This window comes from Mirounga leonina, unplaced genomic scaffold (assembly GCF_011800145.1).
Source record: "Mirounga leonina isolate KUSES-001 unplaced genomic scaffold, KU_Mleo_1.0 Mir_129, whole genome shotgun sequence".
Lineage (NCBI taxonomy): Eukaryota > Metazoa > Chordata > Mammalia > Carnivora > Phocidae > Mirounga > Mirounga leonina.
The window spans coordinates 74,446,491-74,466,611 of NW_023270323.1; the positions used below are offsets into that span (position 1 = coordinate 74,446,491).

Below are 20,121 nucleotides of genomic sequence, written 5' to 3' on the forward strand. Positions count from 1 at the left end.
CATCATCTGAGGGTAAAGTTTAAAGCAGAGCATTGATCGAGTGCACTAGACAACCTCCAGGCAATCTTCCATAAAACAAGTCCAAGTCAAGCATTGGCAAAACTCACATGAATAATACTTACTCAACAAACACCTGTCAAGAACTCGTTTGTCCAGGGGGCGACTGGGTGGCTCAGTAGGTTAAGTGTCTGACTCTTGATTTCGGCTGGGGTCCTGATCTCTGGGTCCTGGGATCAGCCCAATGTTGGGCTCTGTGCTCAGCATGGAGTCTGCTTGTCTTTCTCTCCTTCTGCTCCCCTCCTGATCTCTCTTTCTCTGTCTCTCTCAAATGAATAAATAAAATCTTAAAAAAAAAAAAAAATTCATGTGTTCAATGTTGGGCCCTGTGCCTGGAGCTGGGGACAGATGAGTGAGTAGACCTATCCCCCCCTGCCCGTGAAATACTTCCAATGTGTTCCAGGAGACAGACGTATGGCAGATTACAGCAAATGCAATGTGTGGGCCAGAGGGTGGGAGAGGGGCAAGCAAACCTCTCCACGGGCCCAGACGCCCTCGGAGTCATGACTGGGTGCATCTGGGGCGGGGGGGATGGCGGGGGGGTCCTTCTAACCTGATGCTGACCCTCCATAGAAGAAGCGAGCCTTCCTAGTTTGGATTTAATTGTCCAGCCTCCTTTCTCATCGCCCTGCTTTGCAAGAACAGCAGATAGGAGAGGTACGGACATACATACTGCATTTTAGGCAACGGCCATCAAGAGAAATTAATGGCAATGAGCACAGAATTTTCAGAGAAACACAACGGCCACTCTTTTCAAAGTGTTTGTTTTTTTTTTAAGATTTATTTATTTATTTTAGAGAGCGAGAGAGAGCACGAGCCAGAGGGGGCAGAGGGAGAGAGAATCCCAAGCAGCCTCTGTGCAGAATGCAGGGCTGGACACAGGGCTCGATCCCACGACCTCTGAGATCACGACCTGAGTGGAAACCGAGAGTCAGTGACCTACCCGGCTGTACCGCTAGGCGCCCCCACTCTTCTCCATGTTTCGCAGTAACATTTTGTCTACTTCTGTTGGCAGGCCAGTCCCGGGCTACCGACGAGCCTCTTCTCGAATGTGTAAGTCAGCCGCTTCCTTTCCCTACTTGTCTGTCTTTGACATGACAAAGTGAGTGGCTCTTTTCAAGGTACTTGATGAATTTAAAGAAAACAACAACAACAACGACAACAAACTTTTCCAAATGGCATGATTTCCTAGCAGAGAAATCTGCATTTCAGTTCTTGAGTATAAACTGTCTTCCCACAATATACATTGTAAATCAAACCATCACACTATGTGCCTTAAACATACACAGTGATGTATCTCAATTATTTCTTAATTAAATTGGAAAAAATAAGTGGATAATAAGGCATTTGATAGAGAGGCAAAAAAAAAAAAAAACCTGCCTTCCAACTCCTCAGCTATGAAATGCAGATAAAAATTAACTCACATGGCCACTGCGAAGATGAAATAAGATGAAAATGTCACCACATGGTGCTGGCAAGGATGTGACGAGAAAAGCACTTCCTAAAGCTCATGGTGAAATATTAAATTGGAACTAACTTTCTGGAAAGCCATTTCATAATAACCAATCAACCTAAAAATGTCCACTTTCTTTGGCCCAATAATCCTATGGTTGGGAATTTAAACTAAGAAACTAATCTGAAATTTGGATTAATATGTAAACATACTCATTTATATTTTATAAAAATATAGTTAAACAGAAACACTGAAATCATTCCAGATATTCAATAAGAGAAAAAAACGTTGATGTATTCATATGATGAAGCCGTTAAGCGTATTGACAAGAATTTTAATGACTAAAGAAAATGTAATTTATAACATGAACTCAGCTACCTAATGTTATAAGTCTATTGTTAAATTGTACATAATTTAAATAGTTTTAACTAGCATGTCTATAGATGATATATGGAATAGGTAGATGAGAGGGAGAGAGAGAATCTGCCTGTAAAATCATTAGTTCTTTATTGTTTGAAAGACTTCTTTAAGAATCAAACTAAAGCTATGGATCCTCCCCCTAGGACACACACACATAATCAATCAATCAACAAATCAATCAATCACAAAATATTTTATAAAGTAGGAGACTTATGGACAGAAAATACCGAGTTTTTAGTTAAGAATCCTGCTATTGATAGTAGGTAGGTAATAGATTATTAGATAAATAGATGCACCTCATTATATTCAAAATAAAATTCTGTCTCTTTCTCAATCTGGAAAGAGACAAGCCAAAATATTTATATTTGGTCCTGGGGGCAAGATTCTCAGTGTCTGGTGTGTAGATTCTCTACAGACCTGGGGTGGTGGTTGCTGTCCCTCCTGGTGTCCCTCTGTGTCCTGACCCCACAAAGTCTAGCAAGGGGACTAGACTAAAGATGGGCTCTGTCTCAGATTCTTCCAGCAGGTCCAAGATTTTCCAAAGAGATTGTGCTCTGCGGAGTCTTGGTAGTTGCCATAATAGTACATTAATGATGCTCTTGCAACAAATATCCCTCTGTCAAATCCCAAAAGGAGTTGTTCCAGGTCAGAACTTACTTCTTTGTGCAGTTCTGATGGAGAACAGCCTGACCACCTTCCCCCTTTGCCAGGTTAATTGTGAAAACCCCTGGAGTTCCCTTCCTGGCAGGCTTGCTTTGCTCTGGGCACTCAGCTCTACCAAAACTCAGTACATTAACTAGAGAGAAGGGATCTACCATGTCCTGAGCTCCTGTCATGGGCAAATGTCAAAGTAGAACCCTTATGGACAGCATTTAATCTCTGACTACAACCAAATAAAGCAGATTTAACCATCCCCAATTTACAGACTGAGCATGTGAGTCAGAGGGGTTAAGTAACCTCCCCAAGGTCATAAAGTGGACCCACAGTTTAGATCTAGGAGTGGGTAACTCCATCCTGAATCCATGCTGCCCCCAAGCAGACTGATCCTACCTGGTTTCCCACCCAAGAACTCCTGTCTGAGCCCGGCTTGACTCCTAAGACCAGACCAAGAAGGCAGGGTTTCATAGCCACAGTGCCTGGCTGATAGGGGCACAGTATCCATGCAACATTTCCAATGGTCCCACTCCGACTCTGTGTTCAGGGACCTAACCTCTTTCCTTTGGGTCATCAAGCTCTCCCTTTCTATTCTGTTCCTACCGCTGGGTCACTGCATTGGTCCCTGTTCTCTTAGACTTGAGCCCCTAGAATTTTATAACTTCATAACTTGCCTAAGCCCTCAGTTCTTATAGGACTTGAGCCTCGCTTTCCTTTAGGAGCGCTCAGATAGGAATCAAGGGCAGCACAATGAAAGCCAAACCTGTAGTCTTCAGGGAGCCCACCTCCTTTATGCTGTCCCAGGGAGAACACCGACTTACTCTTGCATCAAATGAGCAGAGTTACTTAGAGCCCAAGGAAAGCCTAAAAGGCCTTCCAGACAGGCTGGTGAGTCCCCACCGCACTCCTGCTGGCCTGGAAATCAGGCCCAGTACGGACGGTGTCTTTACTTGTACCAAACAGCTTTGACAGAGCAATGATGGAAAAAGTTATACATCTGGATGCTTGGGGCTGGTAAGCAACTTGCTCACATACCCTAGAGAACTGGAATCATGCAGAGCTGGAATTAAAACACAAGCCTCTAATTCCAAGTTCCTCCACTATAATAAAACCACCTCCTAGATTGTTGTGTTTATACAACGAAATAAAGTACATAAAGCATCTAGCACATATAAAGTCCTTAACAAACATTAGAAGGGCTTTAAGAGGAGGATCGGTGACCTTGCTTTATCTCTGAATTTCTGCAATTGTCTTTAGTATAGCTGCCACAGTAATATTTATAGCTACTATTTATTGAGTGCCGACCATCAGGCATTTTGCTCAAAATTTTACATGCATTGTCTCATTTAAATTTGGTTGCCAACATCACTCTTAACTCTGGGTGATTGTATTAGTGCATGTGTATATCATCTAATTCAAAAATAAATTTGAAGTGGCCTCCAATAAAGAGATCTCTAACTGGAGAAATTACAGTATAAATGAAAAATTTTAAATCATACTCATCATTACACTGTAAATCTAGTTAAAATCTATTAATTTATGTACTTCATTTAACAAGCATATATTAAGAATCTACTATGGGAAAAAAAAACAGATATAGTTAAGGCTATAATGCAGTAACTTTGACTTTAAGTCTTCAGTCTTTGACTATAAAATAATTGGGAGTCCAAAGAAAGAGTTAGTGGGCTGCCCAATTCCCGTAGTGTGACTAGGATTGGCTGGGAAGAAGTAAAATGCTCTCTGCAGAATAACAAAGGAGCTTAAAAACTCAGGCTCTGAGCCCAGCTCACACAGTTTGCCGTTGCACTCTCTGGTTAGAAGTCAAAATTATGGATGTTGCAATACAAGGAATGCCCTAGACTCTTCGCTCTTCATCTTAGGTTCAGAACAATTTTAATACCTGGTGCTGGATTCTAGTGTGGATGTGGCAGAAGACCTGGTTCTGCCCATCAATGGCACCTATCGCCTGTGTGGCTTTCAGAAGTCACCATTCCCAGGTTCTATATTTGTAAAAGAAAGATATAAGTTCTTAATCATGATGGACAAACTGGGGGATGTGCATGAAAATCTCTTGTAACTGGACTTGTTATTCATAGCCATGGCCATTTGGAGTCTTAGTGGAAACTTTAAGAGAGTCAAGGGATCTTTCTGTATGAAAGACCACTGAGATTAGTATCCAGGCTGAAACACGGCACAATGCTGAATCCAAATCCCAACACATAGGTGAAGATTCCAGAATTTCTGTGATGATGATTACATCTCTTGCTGAATGGTACCCAATCCTGCCAGCCCCAGTGTTCAGACTTGGAGCTCATTCCTGGTATATAGAAATACAACTGAAATTTGTGTATTGACCACGTATCCTGACACCTTGCTGAAATGTTTATTAGTTCTAGTAATTTTTAGTGGGTTCCTTGGAATGTTCTACATACAAGATCCCATCATCTGCAAATAGATCTCCTTTCTGCTTTGCAAGGCTCATGTGATTACATTGGACCACTCAGGTGATCCAGGATAATATCCCTATTTTAAGGACAGCTGATGAGTAATCTTAAGTACATCCTCAATGTCCCTTCATAGCAGCACCCAGATTCTTATTTGATCGAATAACCAAGAATGGGAATATTTGAGGACATCTTTAGGATTCTGCCTACCACAAGAATTCAACTCCCCAGGTCCCAGATTCTTAAATGTTTCCAGCTAAGAGAATCTATACCACTCCCCTAGCTAGCACTTTTGTTATGACTGTACCTTCCCTTGACTCACTCAACCATTCCCTCCTGCTTAGGAAAGGAACTTTGCTGCGGCAGTTCTGGATGGAGTGAAAGACTACAAGGATGGTGACTACGAAGACCCTGAGCTTCACATGGTACAGGCATGGAAATCGATACAAATTTTACCAGCCAGGCCTATAAAGGAATCGGAATACGCAGGTAACGTCTGGGGTCTAAAATCTGGGAATGCACGTCCACGATGCAATACTGCACAGCAATTAAAGCTGCAGATTCCGAATTAAACAACTCTAGGCTAAAATCCTGCCTCTATGGCTTACTAGCTGTGTGGCCTTAAGCAAGCCTAAAAAATTCATTTCCTCTACCTGAAAATGGTGTTCATAAAAACAGAACTTACCCCCTGAGAGTTCTTTCAAGTTCTCACCAGGGGACTTGGCACAGTGTCAGAGCTCTGTAACTACAGGTTGTTACTATCAGGATGCTCTTCCTGAGTCCTAGGAACAACTGGTGAGCATGGCAGAGGGTGCACAGGCAGGGCTGTGGGCAGCATGGGAAATTTAAGACAGAGTTTGCATAATGGAGAGTAGCATGAAAGGGAAGAATTTTCAACTTGGCTGACTTGTTTTATAGGTAGCCAGCATATATGTAGCCCCAGGACATGGCAGCAAAGCCAAGCTTTTTAAGAGTAGGGAAGATATAATTTCACATGCACCCTGCCTCTTTCCAACTGGGGCACACGGGACAGCCTCAGCAAGTTCTCTGAATTGTAGATACAGAACAGGGCTGTAAGGGAAAAGAGAAGAAAGCACTTGTGATTTCTGAGGACCTGACCCACTTAGACGAGTCTATAGAAGTTTCTTTGGAAAGAATCACCTTGTAAATAATGATGAAACACCTTCATTCATTCACTCAGCAAGCAATTACTGAGTATCTGCTGTGTGCAGTTATGGTGTTAGGACTGATCAAGTGACACAAAGATACACAAAGCATGATCCCCATTCTCAGGAAGGTCACAATCCAGTGGCAGGTGCAAAAAGATCAACAGATAAATAGGATAGGCTATATTAGGTGTGTAATATAGAAAGAAGAACCAGGAGTGGGTGTTGATGGGTGGGATCTAGAAAGATTTGCAAAGAGCGTGACACAGCACAAGGCTTGAAGGATAAGCAAGAGTTCCCAGCGCTGAGAGAGTGAAGGATTCTCAAGTCCAGACTCTGGTATTTACACATACGGACTGGGAGGAATACATGTCCTCCTCCTTGGGCTTCATCTCCTAATCTGTCCAAAGTACAACTGCTTGCCTCATACCTACATTGTGACGATTCAATGAGTTGGTATATATGCACATATTTGTAAACTGTAATGTGCTGAGTCCACATAAGGTAAGACTGAATTTTTCTCTTTTCACAGATACACGCTATTTCAAGGGTGTGATGGATACTCCCCATCCCTTAGACACCAAGACCTCTGTCCCCACAGAGCACCATCCCTGGCACACACAGATGGGGCTGGAAAAAGTGAGTACAGATTTGGTCATGTGAACCAAACATGGGCAGGGCCATTCTTAGCAGCTGAGAGCTTCCCCACCTCTCAGTCCCAAGGCATCTTGCAGGTGATGAGCACGCTGAGTTCAGTGAGGGGCAGGGGAACTGGCTTGTATAACTGCTGACATCTTGGTCCCGGGGAAGGAGCACCAAGAAGGGAAGAGAACTAGCATTTGGAAAGGTTTTCTGTGAGGAGTCAGGGTGGGGACTCTTCACAAGCATCACACCTGAGGCTTGCCTCCTTTACCAGAAGCAGAATTTGGACTCAGATCTGGTTGATAATAACATATCATTTTGCCCAGATTGTAGGCCCAATGCTGGCAGCTGGTAACTAGGTGGTAAAAAGTAAGTCAAGCAACCTCTCTGAGCCCCACTGTAACCCCATCTGTAAAACAGGACTAAAAATCCCTACCGTGTTTTACTTCGAAAGGCCATTTGAACACTTCGTTACAAGAGACCTATGAAAATATCCTGTAAATACAAATGCGCTAAACATATATATAGAATTTCATTTTTAATAACACTTTTGCTAATGCTTTTATTTCCTTCGTGCAGAAATACAAATGAATCACCCCTGGAGATTCAGGGTTTACCAAGCATGATGCTATGTGACGTTTTGTGTCCATATTCTCTGTGCAGACATATTTCATGCAAGAGAGTCCCAGTGTCACATACTGTTTTTTTTTTCTTTTCTTACTAAGTTCTGCTTATAAAATGATTTCCCACATGATAAATAAGCATTAATGGCATAATCTTTATAGATCTATCATACCCCATTATGGGATTTTTAATTAACTTACTTAACCATTGAGTGAAAACATTTTAAAAAGCTTTGGTACATATTGTGAAATTTCTTCCCTGAAAAATAGCTTCAATTCACCCTCCCAGAAGCCCTGTATGAGAATGTGCGCCTCACAGGACTCTCACCAAAACTGGCTATTACTTTACTAATCACATTTTTAAAGGGATTTCACTGTCCTTTTTTTTTAAATTTGTACCACATTTATTAGTGAGCATGAACATGCTTTTAAATATTTATAGTGCATTCTTCCTTGTGCATTATTTGTTCACATTATCTATTTAACTTGAGGGCTTCTGTTAATATTGATAAGCAAAGGAAACTACAAATATTACCAAGCAATGTCATTTACCCAGAACACATCCAAGAGAGTTTGGGAGAACAGGATGAGGGATGAAATATTGAACACTTCGGCTTTACACAGGCACCAAGCTAAACTTCAGTCATTCATTCAACAAATGCATTCAAGAAATATGTGTTGAGTGCCTGCCATGGACCAGACACAGTGATAAGCTCCCACATGCATTGGTAAATAACAAAGGCCCTATGCTCATGAAACTTACATACTGGTGGGAAGAGACTGGAAATAAATAAATAAGCAAACAAATAAATAAATAATAGAAATATGTTAAGTGATAAATACTTTGAAAAAAAAATCATTAAAGCAGGGTAAGAGTAGTCAAGCAAGGTCTTCCTGAGTAGAGATGGGAATGAATGAATAAATGAATGAATGAATGACATTTAATCCTTAAAATACCCTTGCAAGATGAGCATTATAATCCCCATTTTAACAGCTCCAATTTTTTCTTAAGATTTTATTTATTTATTTGACAGAGAGAGAGAGAGGTGGAGGGAGCACAAGGAGGGGGAGTGGCAGGCAGAGGGAGAGGGAGAAGCAGGCTCCCCACTGAGCAGGGAACCTGATGCGGGGCTCGATCCCAGGACCTTGGGATCATGACCTGAGCCAAAGGCAGATGCTTAACTGACTGAGCAACCCAGGCGCCCCAACAGCTCCAACTTTTATGAGCTCTTTGAGCCAGCTACTTATCCTCTCTGAGCCTTTATTATCTTAGCTATTAAATCTCATCACTGTTAATGATAATACATACAGAGCACGGTGCCTAGCATGAAGCGGTCAATAGAGGACCGCTCCTTGAGAACAGGGACCATTTTAGCCCCAGCACTTAACACAGTACCTTTATGTAAGAGGCTCTCAGGAGATATTGGTTAGATGGAGGAAAATGAACAAACAAACTCTCAATCATTTGAACTGAATCTTGAAATATGAGTAGCTGTTTAATAGGAAAAGAGATCCAGGCTCGACTGACTTCTGTCCACCTGGAACCCTTTTTCAGCCTGGTCTTCAAAGTTCTCAGGTGAATATTTGCTATTGTCAGCAAGATCTGCCGCTGGGGCAGCACCCCCAGGGCTTGTGGGACGGGGAGGAGGGCGCTTTAGGGCACTCATCTCAGGAGCATAGAGCATGTTCAGGAAACAGTAAGAATTGCAGAGCGACTGGGCCAGTGGCTGAAGATACAATTTCTGGCCTGGTTATGAAAGAATAGAGAATGTTCACCTAAAAACTTGAGCTTCCCTTTCCCCCAGAACTCACCGATTCATTCCCCTTTACATGTAAGTATCCCTTTATGAGAAAAAATTTTTTAAAGATAATTCTCGTTGGAGTTTTTAAAACAACTATGCCAGAATTTAAGCCTCCATTCTTAATTCTTTATATTTCCTTCATAATATCTTTGTAGCTTTCTGTTACAATACAGATTTCTTCCTTCGGCTAGATCACTTTGCAAGTGGAACTATAACCTCAGCATATCAAGTCAAGTGAAATCATGTGAGAAAGGGGATATGGGAGACTCAGCACAATTTTGGCCAGGGGGCAGGGTGGGGGGAGGTTGGATTATTAATTAAGGACTTGGCCTCAATTCAGATAAGGAGGCAGTTTTACTCTTTTGACCAATGTTTGAATAATCACATTTTTATGAGAAGCAGATTCTGTTTTTCATTATAGCCTCATTCTCAGGAGTTAATTCTTACTAGTTCTGCATTCTCTGTAATCTCTGTTGAGATTCAACTAGCTGTGAAAGGCATCTTCACTAATCCTGACAAGAGGCCAGTTCCAACCTAGACTCCGTAGGTTGGTTACAACTGTCCTCAACCACTAAGCCTCTGCCCATTTTCCATTTATTGAGCACTTGCTATGTGCCAAGCACTGTGCTCAATGATGGGGATGAAAAATGAGCTAGTGCCCACGGTCTAATGGAAGAGGCAGTGGCCCAAACCGGTAGTTCCAATGCAAAGCAAAGTGCTAAGACAGAGGCGAGCATGCTTCACAGAAGCTGCATCACTTAGCCCAGCTAGAGGCTTTCGAGAAGCCTTCTGCAGGAAGCATTGCAAAGCGGTCTTTGACATATCATTGCATGGTCATCAGTGGTTCTCATCAGTGGTCCTCATCAGGGGCCATTTTGCCCCTAGGGGATGGTTGGCAATGTCCAGAGACAGGCTGGTTGTCAGGACCGGGGGTGGTGCTACCGACGTCTAAGGGTGGAGGACGGACATGCTGCTAAGATTACTACAATACTCAGGGCAGCCCCCACAACAAGGAATTATCCAGCCCCAACTCTTAATGCTGCTGAGGTTGAGAAATCTGTGTTACAATGTGTTATAATATGTTGTGAGCTCAGACTTGTGTGCACGTCTGAGCCCTTTGGAATCCAAGCTCTTATTCTTCTTTTTCCCTCATAATCTAGCATTGATACAGGCTTACAGTAGGCACGAATAAATATTTATCTGACCAAAAATGGGAGTAGCCCCCTTGAAAGGGTCAGAAAATATTCCCAGCCCTGGGATCCTATACTAACACCATCCAAGGGCACTTACTGCTGGGGAAGGTGCAGGGCAAAGAAGCTCTCACACACAAAAGGGCCAAATGGATCCAAATGTCCAAAGACACCACATTAATTTGGCCACCAAAGGGGAAAAGTGCAGGAATGCTGAGGAAGCCCCATCTCTGAGATTCCAAGCACACAAGGCCTACCTAAGACAGAAAGAGAGAACCTCCACTGCACCTGTGACCAGGCTAGCAGTGGGAGGTGGGCATAAGCATTGAGAGACCCCATCCATAAGGCAGGCACACAGAGAAGGCTGAAAGCTGAGGGTGCAACAGAATGTTGAAAAACCCATCCAGCACCCCAGCCTCCACAGAGTAACCTGAAGGAACTGGAAGCTCTGAAGGAGGCCATAGCAATTACCACATCCAAAGGACACTCAACTCTTGCTAGACTGATGGACCAGAAGAGCCACACACATTCCAGGCATATACTATGGTTCGGTGTTCCACAGAGGAAAAGAACTAGACATTGAACATCACAGGGTAAGAAGTAACAGGGGATTCAATGATCCTTCTCCCTCCCCCCATCCACCTTGTCTACCTCAACTTGATGCCAATAAAGAGTGACATTACAAGCTGTATTAGTCAGGGTTAGAACCATGGGGGTTAGATGATATAGATGATAGACGATAGATGATAGATACTGAGATAGATGATAAATAGACAGCTAGACAGACTAGCCCTAAGTTCTAGTCTGAGTCCAAAAGGTCTGAGAACCAAGAGAACAAATGATGTAAATTTCAGTCTAGGGCAGGAAAAGACCAATTATCGCAGCTCAACACTCACATACAGAAACAAAAGTCTCCTTTCCTTTGCCTTTTTTATTCTATTCAGGCCCCAATGAATTAACTGATGCCCACCCTCACTGGGGAGGGCAATCTGCCTCACTTGGTCTACTGACTCAAATGCCAATCTCATCTGGAAACATCTTCACAGACATACCCAGAAATAATGTTTAACCAATTATCTGGACATTCTGTGGCCCTGTCAAGTGGACACATAAAATTAACCATCATAGACCCCACTGCTGACCTAGACTTAAAGGCTTTCAAAAACCCTGGGCATCATTGTGGTATCTTCATTTTCTTCTTCACCCTCTTGCCTAGCCCTTGTAGACCCCTTAATGGTTGGCCAATGCCTTTAGTAATATTAATAATGAAGGCTAACAACTCTTAAGCTTTATTGGTGCCATTCTCTGTTCTAGGCACCTTGCATGGTGTGTCTTATGTAATCGCCCCATCCTTTTGACGTATCAGTACTTTTGTTACCTTAATTTCACAAATGAGGAAACGGAAGCTCAGAAGGTTAAGCGACTTGCCATGTTCTCACAGCCGGCCCGTGATGAAGGTGAAATCCCAAACGGGCATCCACACATGGCCACACTCTCATCTGCCTGCTTGATCACTCCCACATCCTTGACCATGTATATTGGTCTTCATAATAACTCAAGGATCTGAACTGACTAATTTCCCTATTAAAAGGATTAAAAATTTAAGGCTTATAATATGACAAATGCCTTCCCAAAGTTTCACGGCAATAAGAGGCAGGACTGGATCTCAAACACAAGTATTTTTACGCCAAACACCATCAGAGGTCACTACACTGGTCGCTGGCATGGTGGTTCACATATTTGCATATTTGCATTTATTCACATGTATTGACTGACTGCCAACTACACACATATGGTGATTCCCTAAGAATGATGAGTCCGGGGACTTATGCCTTGACCCTGGGGAGTAACCATACAGAGTGGCAACATATTCGATGGTATCATAGTCACAACTGAAGAGATAATGGTGCCACACTGTCTTCCACAGGTGGACAAACCCATCTTCAAGGATTCCAGAAGCCAACATGTTAAAGGTAAAGTCAAGTTACAAAGTTTGAAATGCAAGGATATTTTCTTTGCCTCCAAGAACTTTGTTGGTGGTCACAGGTTATCTTTGTTGGTGGTCACAGGTTATCGTAAACCAGACAATCTATTGGACTATACTTCATGAAATAACTACTTTTGGAAAGGCTCTCCCACATCGTAAGCCTTTTTATCACCTTACCTTATTGATGAAGAAATTGATTGTGAAAATTCGTATTCCACGGCTGTGCGATTTCAGAAAGGAATTGCTTTGAAACATATGGGTTGCATTAAATATATAACTAAGTTATTTCTCCAAGCATATCCCCAGTAAAATCACAAGATAGAAATCTAATTTTAAAACGTTGATTAATTCATATGAAAACAGATTTTTAAAGCTTTAGGCAAAGCAACTCAATTTAGAGATGAAGATACAGGTAGAAAGCTGAAAGGAAATAATCAGTTTCAGGAGTGCTGGAAGCACAAATGGAGGACAGCCAAAGCAATTTAATTGGATCAGACACATTATAGCTCCTCTCATCATCTCCCCCATCTCCATCTTCTCTCACAATGTCCAGCTGGAAAAGGTGGCAATGACTTACACTTCCCAGTACTTGAAACATATCGACTTCATCCCTTATGGGTCTAATGCTATATTCTATAACATATTATTAACATCACATTTTCTTTCATAGGAAGCTGTAACAGTTAGGGTCCTAGAAGGAGACAGAGGGTGCACCCAAATTAGGATGACTTAAAGAAACTTATTTACAAAGGAACCATTTACTGAGGTGTGTGGAGTGTAGGGATGATGTGGGAACTGGGGCTAAGAGAGGTTGTGTTGTCACCACCCCCAGCCCAAAGGGATGAGGGGACAGTTACAGAAAGCCAGAAGCACACCACCTTGAGGGGAGGGACACCACCAGCACCAGTGAGCTTCATGGAGGGGAAGCCAAAGGAACACACGCCCACCAACTTCCCTTTCCAACCTGCCTCTGAATTCCTGCAGGGACTGAACCCAACCAGAAACCAGAGGGCAGGGCAGTCAGTATGTGGTCCATCCTGGTTGGTACCCCAGGGATGGAGAGGCAGATGGAGATGGTAAAGGATGGAGGGTCACCCTGGGGCACACAGAATATCCCCACAACAGGAAGCATGGTGGAAGGAGCAACCAGAGTAGCCAAAACACAGGTTCTGCCCCTCCCTGGCTGTGTGACCTTAAGTAAGGCACCTAACCTTTCTGGGTCTTACTTTCCTCCTCTTTAAAGTGTGAAGTGGGCAGGGTTTTTATGACTATTCAATTCAGGAGCATTCACAGAGGCAGGAAAATCTAGCTGTTCTCAAGTCCTTCCTCCTCTCAGTCCTGCACAGCCTGACAGACCCGTCGGTCTCCCTTGCATACCACCCCTAAAACTCCCCCAAAACAGGAGCTTCCAAATCAGTGCCTCTTTAGTCCTTAAAATGTCAGTACCTTCAATGTACACAGCACTTGATTCCGAGCTCTTCTCCACGAACTCATGTATTTTAGTCCGTAGAAACCAGGTGAATTATGTAAACAAAGTATTTTCACACCTCTTGACAGAGAAAGGGACCAGAAGCACCGAGGAATCCCAGATCAGACCATAATCGTTTGATACACAAATGCTGCACATCATTCTAGAAACTTCACAGGCACTCGTTGAGAAATGAGAGCAGACAAGAAATGGACCTCACAAGTCCTTCCTTTTTTATAGTTCACCATAGACATCCAACTTCACTTCTTTGATTGCAGAAGCTTCTTTGACCATTATTCTACATATCAACATGTCTGTTGGCCTATTTAGACGCTTCTAATCCCCATTCCAACATGCATGTTGGGGGAGCACTTCTCCCCACACCCCCAAGCAGTCCTTGGGCACCAGCTGTGTCTACAACTCAACCCAATCCTGATACTATCCACCCAGAGGCAGCATCAGATTCCAAGTTGAGGGCTCAGTCCTACAAGACTGTCCCCACTTCAGATGGCAGTCAAAAACTCAGATTGTCACCTGTGCTTCCGATAGACCGGCGATAGGTTAGAGGTGAACCCCCCCTTCTTAGGTTCCACTAATTTGCTAGAGAGTCTCACAGAACTCAGAGCAACATTTTACTCACTAGATTACAGTTTATAATAAAGGGATATAAGTCAGGAAGAGCCAGACGGAAGAGATGCACAGGATAAGGTATGTGGGAAAGGGTGTGCCCCCCCCCCCCTTGCTTCCTTTATCTCCGACCCAAAAGGTCTCCAAACTCTGACCTTTTTGGTTTTTATGGAGGCTTCATTACATTGGCACAATTGATTAAATCACTGGGCATTGGCAAGTGAACTCAATCTCAATCTTCTCTCCACTCCCTGGGGTGAGTGTGGGAGGTACAGAAAGTTCCAACTCTCTAGTCACACTGTGGGCTCCCCCATCCCCCCACAACCATCATCAGGTGCAGTCCAAATGTCACCTCCTTAACATAAGAAAAGACACCTTTATAGTTCTCATCACTTAGGAAATTCCAAGGGATTTATGAGCTCTGTGGCAGAATCCTGGAGATTAGGACCAAATATATATTTTCTTATTATAAATCACAGTATCACAACTATCCATGCATATATTTATCTATACTTTGCCTGAGCTCACAAAGATATTGGGGTAGTTAACAAAAACTTACATAGTAAAATAGAAGAAAATAAAAATAAAATCCTAGTGTAAATCTAGGTAGACTATAACATTAAGGCAAAGATAAAATTCAGGATCCTCGGGTACACATCACTACATTCTATTAAAATTAAACTACTGACTCGCCTCCTCAGCTTTCTGGTAGTCCAAGCAAACAGGGGATCATGCTTCTTTATGTGATATTAATTGCCCATGAAAGAAAAGCAAACTAATTCCTAAGAAAGCACAACAAGGGCATATCTTTCAGAGTTATGTCAATGCTGTCAATTTTGCAGCAAATGTAGGCTAGTATACAGGGACAATGGCTGCAAAAATATGACTGTTTTTGAAAAGGAGCCCCCCATGTAGACTGCATACAGGACATCAGTGAAAGCAGAGCTCCCAGAATTGAGGCTTGTAGGGAGTAGGGCAAGGTTGCACGGAAAACTTCTCCAGTAAGAGTTATTCTCTTTACACCCTCTCTTCCTTCACTTCCCTAATTGATGGTTCTCCATCACCACCCAGAGCTCTAAGGAACCACACAGAGAAGGAAGCTCAAAGCGTCAAAATTAATACGAATGCCCCCATTTTTAGGATCAGGCAACTTGCTGGAGAATGCTTGAATGATTTATGTGTTTATTACAAAATTCTGTATTTTTGATGCAAACACATTCTCAGATAATTTATTCATCCTCACAAAATGTCATGGAAAAAAACATATTGGGTGGTTCAGCAATGACAGAATTTTATGGTGATATTTTTCATCAAGTTGAGCAGTTATAGATTTATGTTAATGTACATTTCATGTCATTTTTCTTGCAATCGTATTCTGACATTATCTGGAAACTGTCAGATTTCAAGACCTTATCTTCCCTGAAGCTTGGATTTTTTTTTTCATTTCTAAAAATGGGTGAAAGTTTATTTGGGGGCAAAGCATTTCTATATAATATAGTAGTATAGCTTGTGTATGATGAGCCCATTAGCACTCACTACAAATCCAGAAGAAACTGTCTTCTTTTCAGAGAAGGATAGCTATCATGTCCAAATATAGTGCGGCTTAGCTTCTTAATGCTGAGAATAAAGGACGTTAAAGTGAATTTTTCTTTGCCTCAGATGTGAACCAAGCACAGACTGTGAACCAATTTTCTTTGAGGTGACAAGCATACCATATGCAAGAATGAATTTATAACGAAATACAATAAACCTTCCAAGAAACGAAAGAGAATTATGCACAGGTGACTGAACATGTATATCCAGAAACATGAGCTTGGTTGAAAAGAAGCAAAATAGAATTCCACATAATGCCATCAAAAGGCCTTTCTTCTAGTTTGCTTTTAGAGGAATTTGGATGCCAACAAAATTAGAATTAGAGATGAGTTTGAGTTAATCTGATTTAACTCCCTCATTTTATGCAAGGAAATCTAGCAAGAGAAGTGGTTCGCTCAAGGTCACAGAGACCAGAGCCTAGACCAGAACCCAGGGTTTTGGCAATGTTTTCCAACGTTTTGCTGTAAAATCCATTCTGCAAACACCCCTTCCTGTTCCGCTCTCCCACGCATCCAAACTCTGCAAGGTTTAGTGCTGGACATGAATTGATGGGCGATACTGTCCCCCAGTGGCAGAATATGGCAACACAAAACATCACAAAAATGATGGAATTTGGCATCCTTTGGATTGTATTCCAGAGAAAAATAACAAGCCTTGAGACACAGAGATGATTAGAAATAAATTTAAGATTATTCTCCTATCATTTTAGATTTAAATTTATTTCAGACACAACCCATGACTCAAAAGCAACAGAAGAATTGGTAACAATATTCAGTTCAAAGTTAATGTTATAAATTTATTATAAATGTTATAAATTTTATAAAAACCCCTCAGTAATGGGACTACAGGAAAGCATTTTGTCTCCCCATCACATACACAGAAAATAATAAGGCTCAGAGAAAAGGAAGGGCATCTGATAAAACTGCTCATTTTAACAAATACGGCTTTCTGAAAGAGAAATACAAAGTAGCCACAAATAAAGGAATTAAAAACAAGGGAGTTAGCACACTGTGTGATAACTTCCCGGGTAACAGGGCACTTTGTTTAAAATTACTTGTTCCAGGGCGCCTGGGTGGCTCAGTTGGTTAAGCGACTGCCTTCGGCTCAGGTCATGATCCTGGAGTCCCTGGATGGAGTCCCGCATCAGGCTCCCTGCTCGGCAGGGAGTCTGCTTCTCCCTCTGACCCTCCCCCCTCTCATGTGCTCCCTCTCATTCTCTCTCTCTCAAATAAATAAATAAAATCTTTAAAAAAATAAATAAATAAAATAAAATAAAATAAAATAAAATAAAATAAAATAAAATAAAATAAAATAAAATAAAATTACTTGTTCCAGGCATTGAATAGCATAAGACCTTAGACCATGAGGAGCCCACAATCTGGTCCAGTCAACACAAAGTGTTCTGGGAACTCAACAAAGTGCGTACTTCATTCTGCCTGGGAGGAGAATGGTGTCTCCAGGGAAGGCTTCCCAGAGCAAGAGACATTGGACCGAGATGGGAGACAACGACCTCACGGGAAGTGAAACTTGATTTCTGATGCTCAGAAGCAGCTCAAGTGTGGTTGCATGAATGTGAGACCTGTGGACACGGAGCCCTGGGTTCACACCCAGCACCACTGTTTTGCAAATAAGAAAACTCCAAGGATCATAACCTCTCCACGTTAGTCTCCACTTGTCTAGAATGGAGGTGATACCAGCTACATCCTACAATATCTGCCAGTTTGAAAGGTGAGAACCAGTGAAAACCTACAGCACCGTCATTGACACATGGCGGACCTTCCACGGAGGGCTACTGAACTGACCAGACTCGCAGGGTTCTGGGCTCCCTCTGGCCCTTGTCTTTCTCCCAGCACTCGAGCATCTTCCTGACTCTCTCTCTAAGCTAAAACCATTTCATGCTCTATCCAGTCTGGTGTTCAGCACACAAAATAAGTCTTGTAGATGAATATGAAAAACAAGCTAGCCTCCTCAATCACAAGGATCCACGTTTATTGAACATTATTTTCCCTACAGCAAATACACAGCACCGTGCTACACACATAGGGGATGCATAGTAAATATTTATTCAATTAAGTCTAAAATTTAGCCCATTTTAAAAGCGTATTCAATCAGCATTTCCAGGTGTCACTGGACCACCTATAGACCAGCCTGTGACCCTCAGTCATGCACCCCCACTAGGTGGGGGCCTGTGGAGGAGCAAGTCAAGAGGCCTGGGTTGCTTGCTTCTGGTCCCATCTCTTTCTCTGTTTCCAAATCTAGGCAGGTGACATTCCCTCACTGGGCCTTCATAGCCCATCTGTAGAAAGAGAGTAGAACACAATGGTCTCTAGCATTTTGTGAATCCAGACACACAAACCCACCCACCCCACTGCCCAAGTCACCCCCTGACGTCTTAGTCCTTCGCGTGCCCTACCTGACCTCCCTCCATTCCCTGAGACACCCAGGTCAGCAGAGAAGACCTTCCCCAGCTTTGTTTGGGGAAGATGCTTCTATCCCACATCCATCACTAACCCCAGCACGCAGCTGTACATGGTCAAGTGCATGTTGATGTACACACTCCTGAGACTATACTTTCTGATCCGATTTGAGCAGTTGCTAAAGAAGGTATGTCCCTCTCAAATCCGTGGCTTGGCCTAACTTACTCTCTCCCTGCCCAACCCAAAGAAGGGTGTCAGCAACTTATTGTTGGAATTAATTTCTGAACGCTTCAACAGACTTGGAGAGGTTTCTCAAAGGAGGCTTGTCAGATCTACATTAGCCACTTGGATCCTAAGTTGCTTCTGAAGCTCTTTCATAATTAACCATCAGGACATGCAGTCCTGATGGTTCACGTCCATATATCATAAAACTCTTAGACATGATGAATACTGTAACTGAGCCCAGGTTTTATCCATTTTTGCCCAGAGTCTGTTTCTCTAATTACAGAACGTTACACTGATGGTCCATTTCTGAAGTGTTGATCTTCACGATCATATTTCATAGATAAAGGGTATGGCATATATTTAACACAAATCAAATGGCAGCTAAGTGAAAAACAAGTATTATTTTATTTAATTCTTACCACATCCCAGGAACTATGCTTCTTGATCTGCATTCTGCAGACGTGGAACCCAAAGCCCAGAGCGTCTGCGTGATTTGCCCACTGTCACTCAGTAAGTGACAGAGGAGGGATTCGAACCCCATGTGAATGATTTCAAAGATCCCATTTGTTGCCACTCTGTTGTGTCTTGTCCCTTCTATCAAGAAACACATTCTTGGATCCTACGTATCTTTGTCCCCCCGTTTAAGTCACAGATGAGGATACCGAAGCCCAGAGAGGCCAACCAATTTGCATTAAATCACTCAGCTCATTAGCAGTGCTGCCAACACCAGATCATAAGCAGCGGTAAACGTCTGAAAACAGATCTCTGGGGAAAAAAAGTATGAGAACAAATTTGGAGCGCTGACAATATCCTACTTCCAGACGTACCATAAAGGCCCAGTAATCAGGACAGTGCGGTATCGGCTAAAGAACAGACACATGCATCAGTGGAGCAGAATGGAGAGCCCAGAAATCAACCCACATTTGGTCAACTGATCTCTGATAAGGCAGCAGAGGCAATCCGATGGAGCAGAGATTGTCTTTCCAAAAAATGGTGCTAGAACAACAGGACATCCTCTTCTTAAAAAAAAAAAGGAAATTAATCTAAACACGGGCCTTAGGTCCTTTACAAAAATTAACTCAAAATGGATCAGAGACCTAAATTAAAAATCAAAACTATAAAACTCCTAGAAGATAACAGAGTAGAAAACCTTGACGACCTTGGGGGTGGTGATGCCTTTCCAGACAAAACACCAAAGGCACAATCCATGAAAGAAATCATTGATGAGCTGGGCTTCCTGAGAACTACAAACTTCTGCTCTGGGAAGGACAATGTCAAGAGAATAAGAAGGGGCGCCTGGGTGGCTCAGTCGTTGAGCGTCTTGCCTTCGGCTCAGGTCATGATCCCAGGGTC

At 42.5% G+C, this 20,121-nt stretch overlaps 1 protein-coding gene across 1 annotated transcript in view; it reads left to right on the top strand.

The window, feature by feature from the left end:
• Positions 1 to 20,121, top strand: part of CLNK (cytokine dependent hematopoietic cell linker) — an 84,265-nt gene that overhangs the window by 23,597 nt on the left and 40,547 nt on the right. The window contains exons 4-7 of the mRNA XM_035004362.1: positions 1,073 to 1,110; positions 5,373 to 5,517; positions 6,727 to 6,833; positions 12,379 to 12,424. Of these exons, the coding sequence (XP_034860253.1) occupies positions 1,073 to 1,110; positions 5,373 to 5,517; positions 6,727 to 6,833; positions 12,379 to 12,424 (336 nt within the window). The remainder of the gene's footprint in view (positions 1 to 1,072; positions 1,111 to 5,372; positions 5,518 to 6,726; positions 6,834 to 12,378; positions 12,425 to 20,121) is intronic.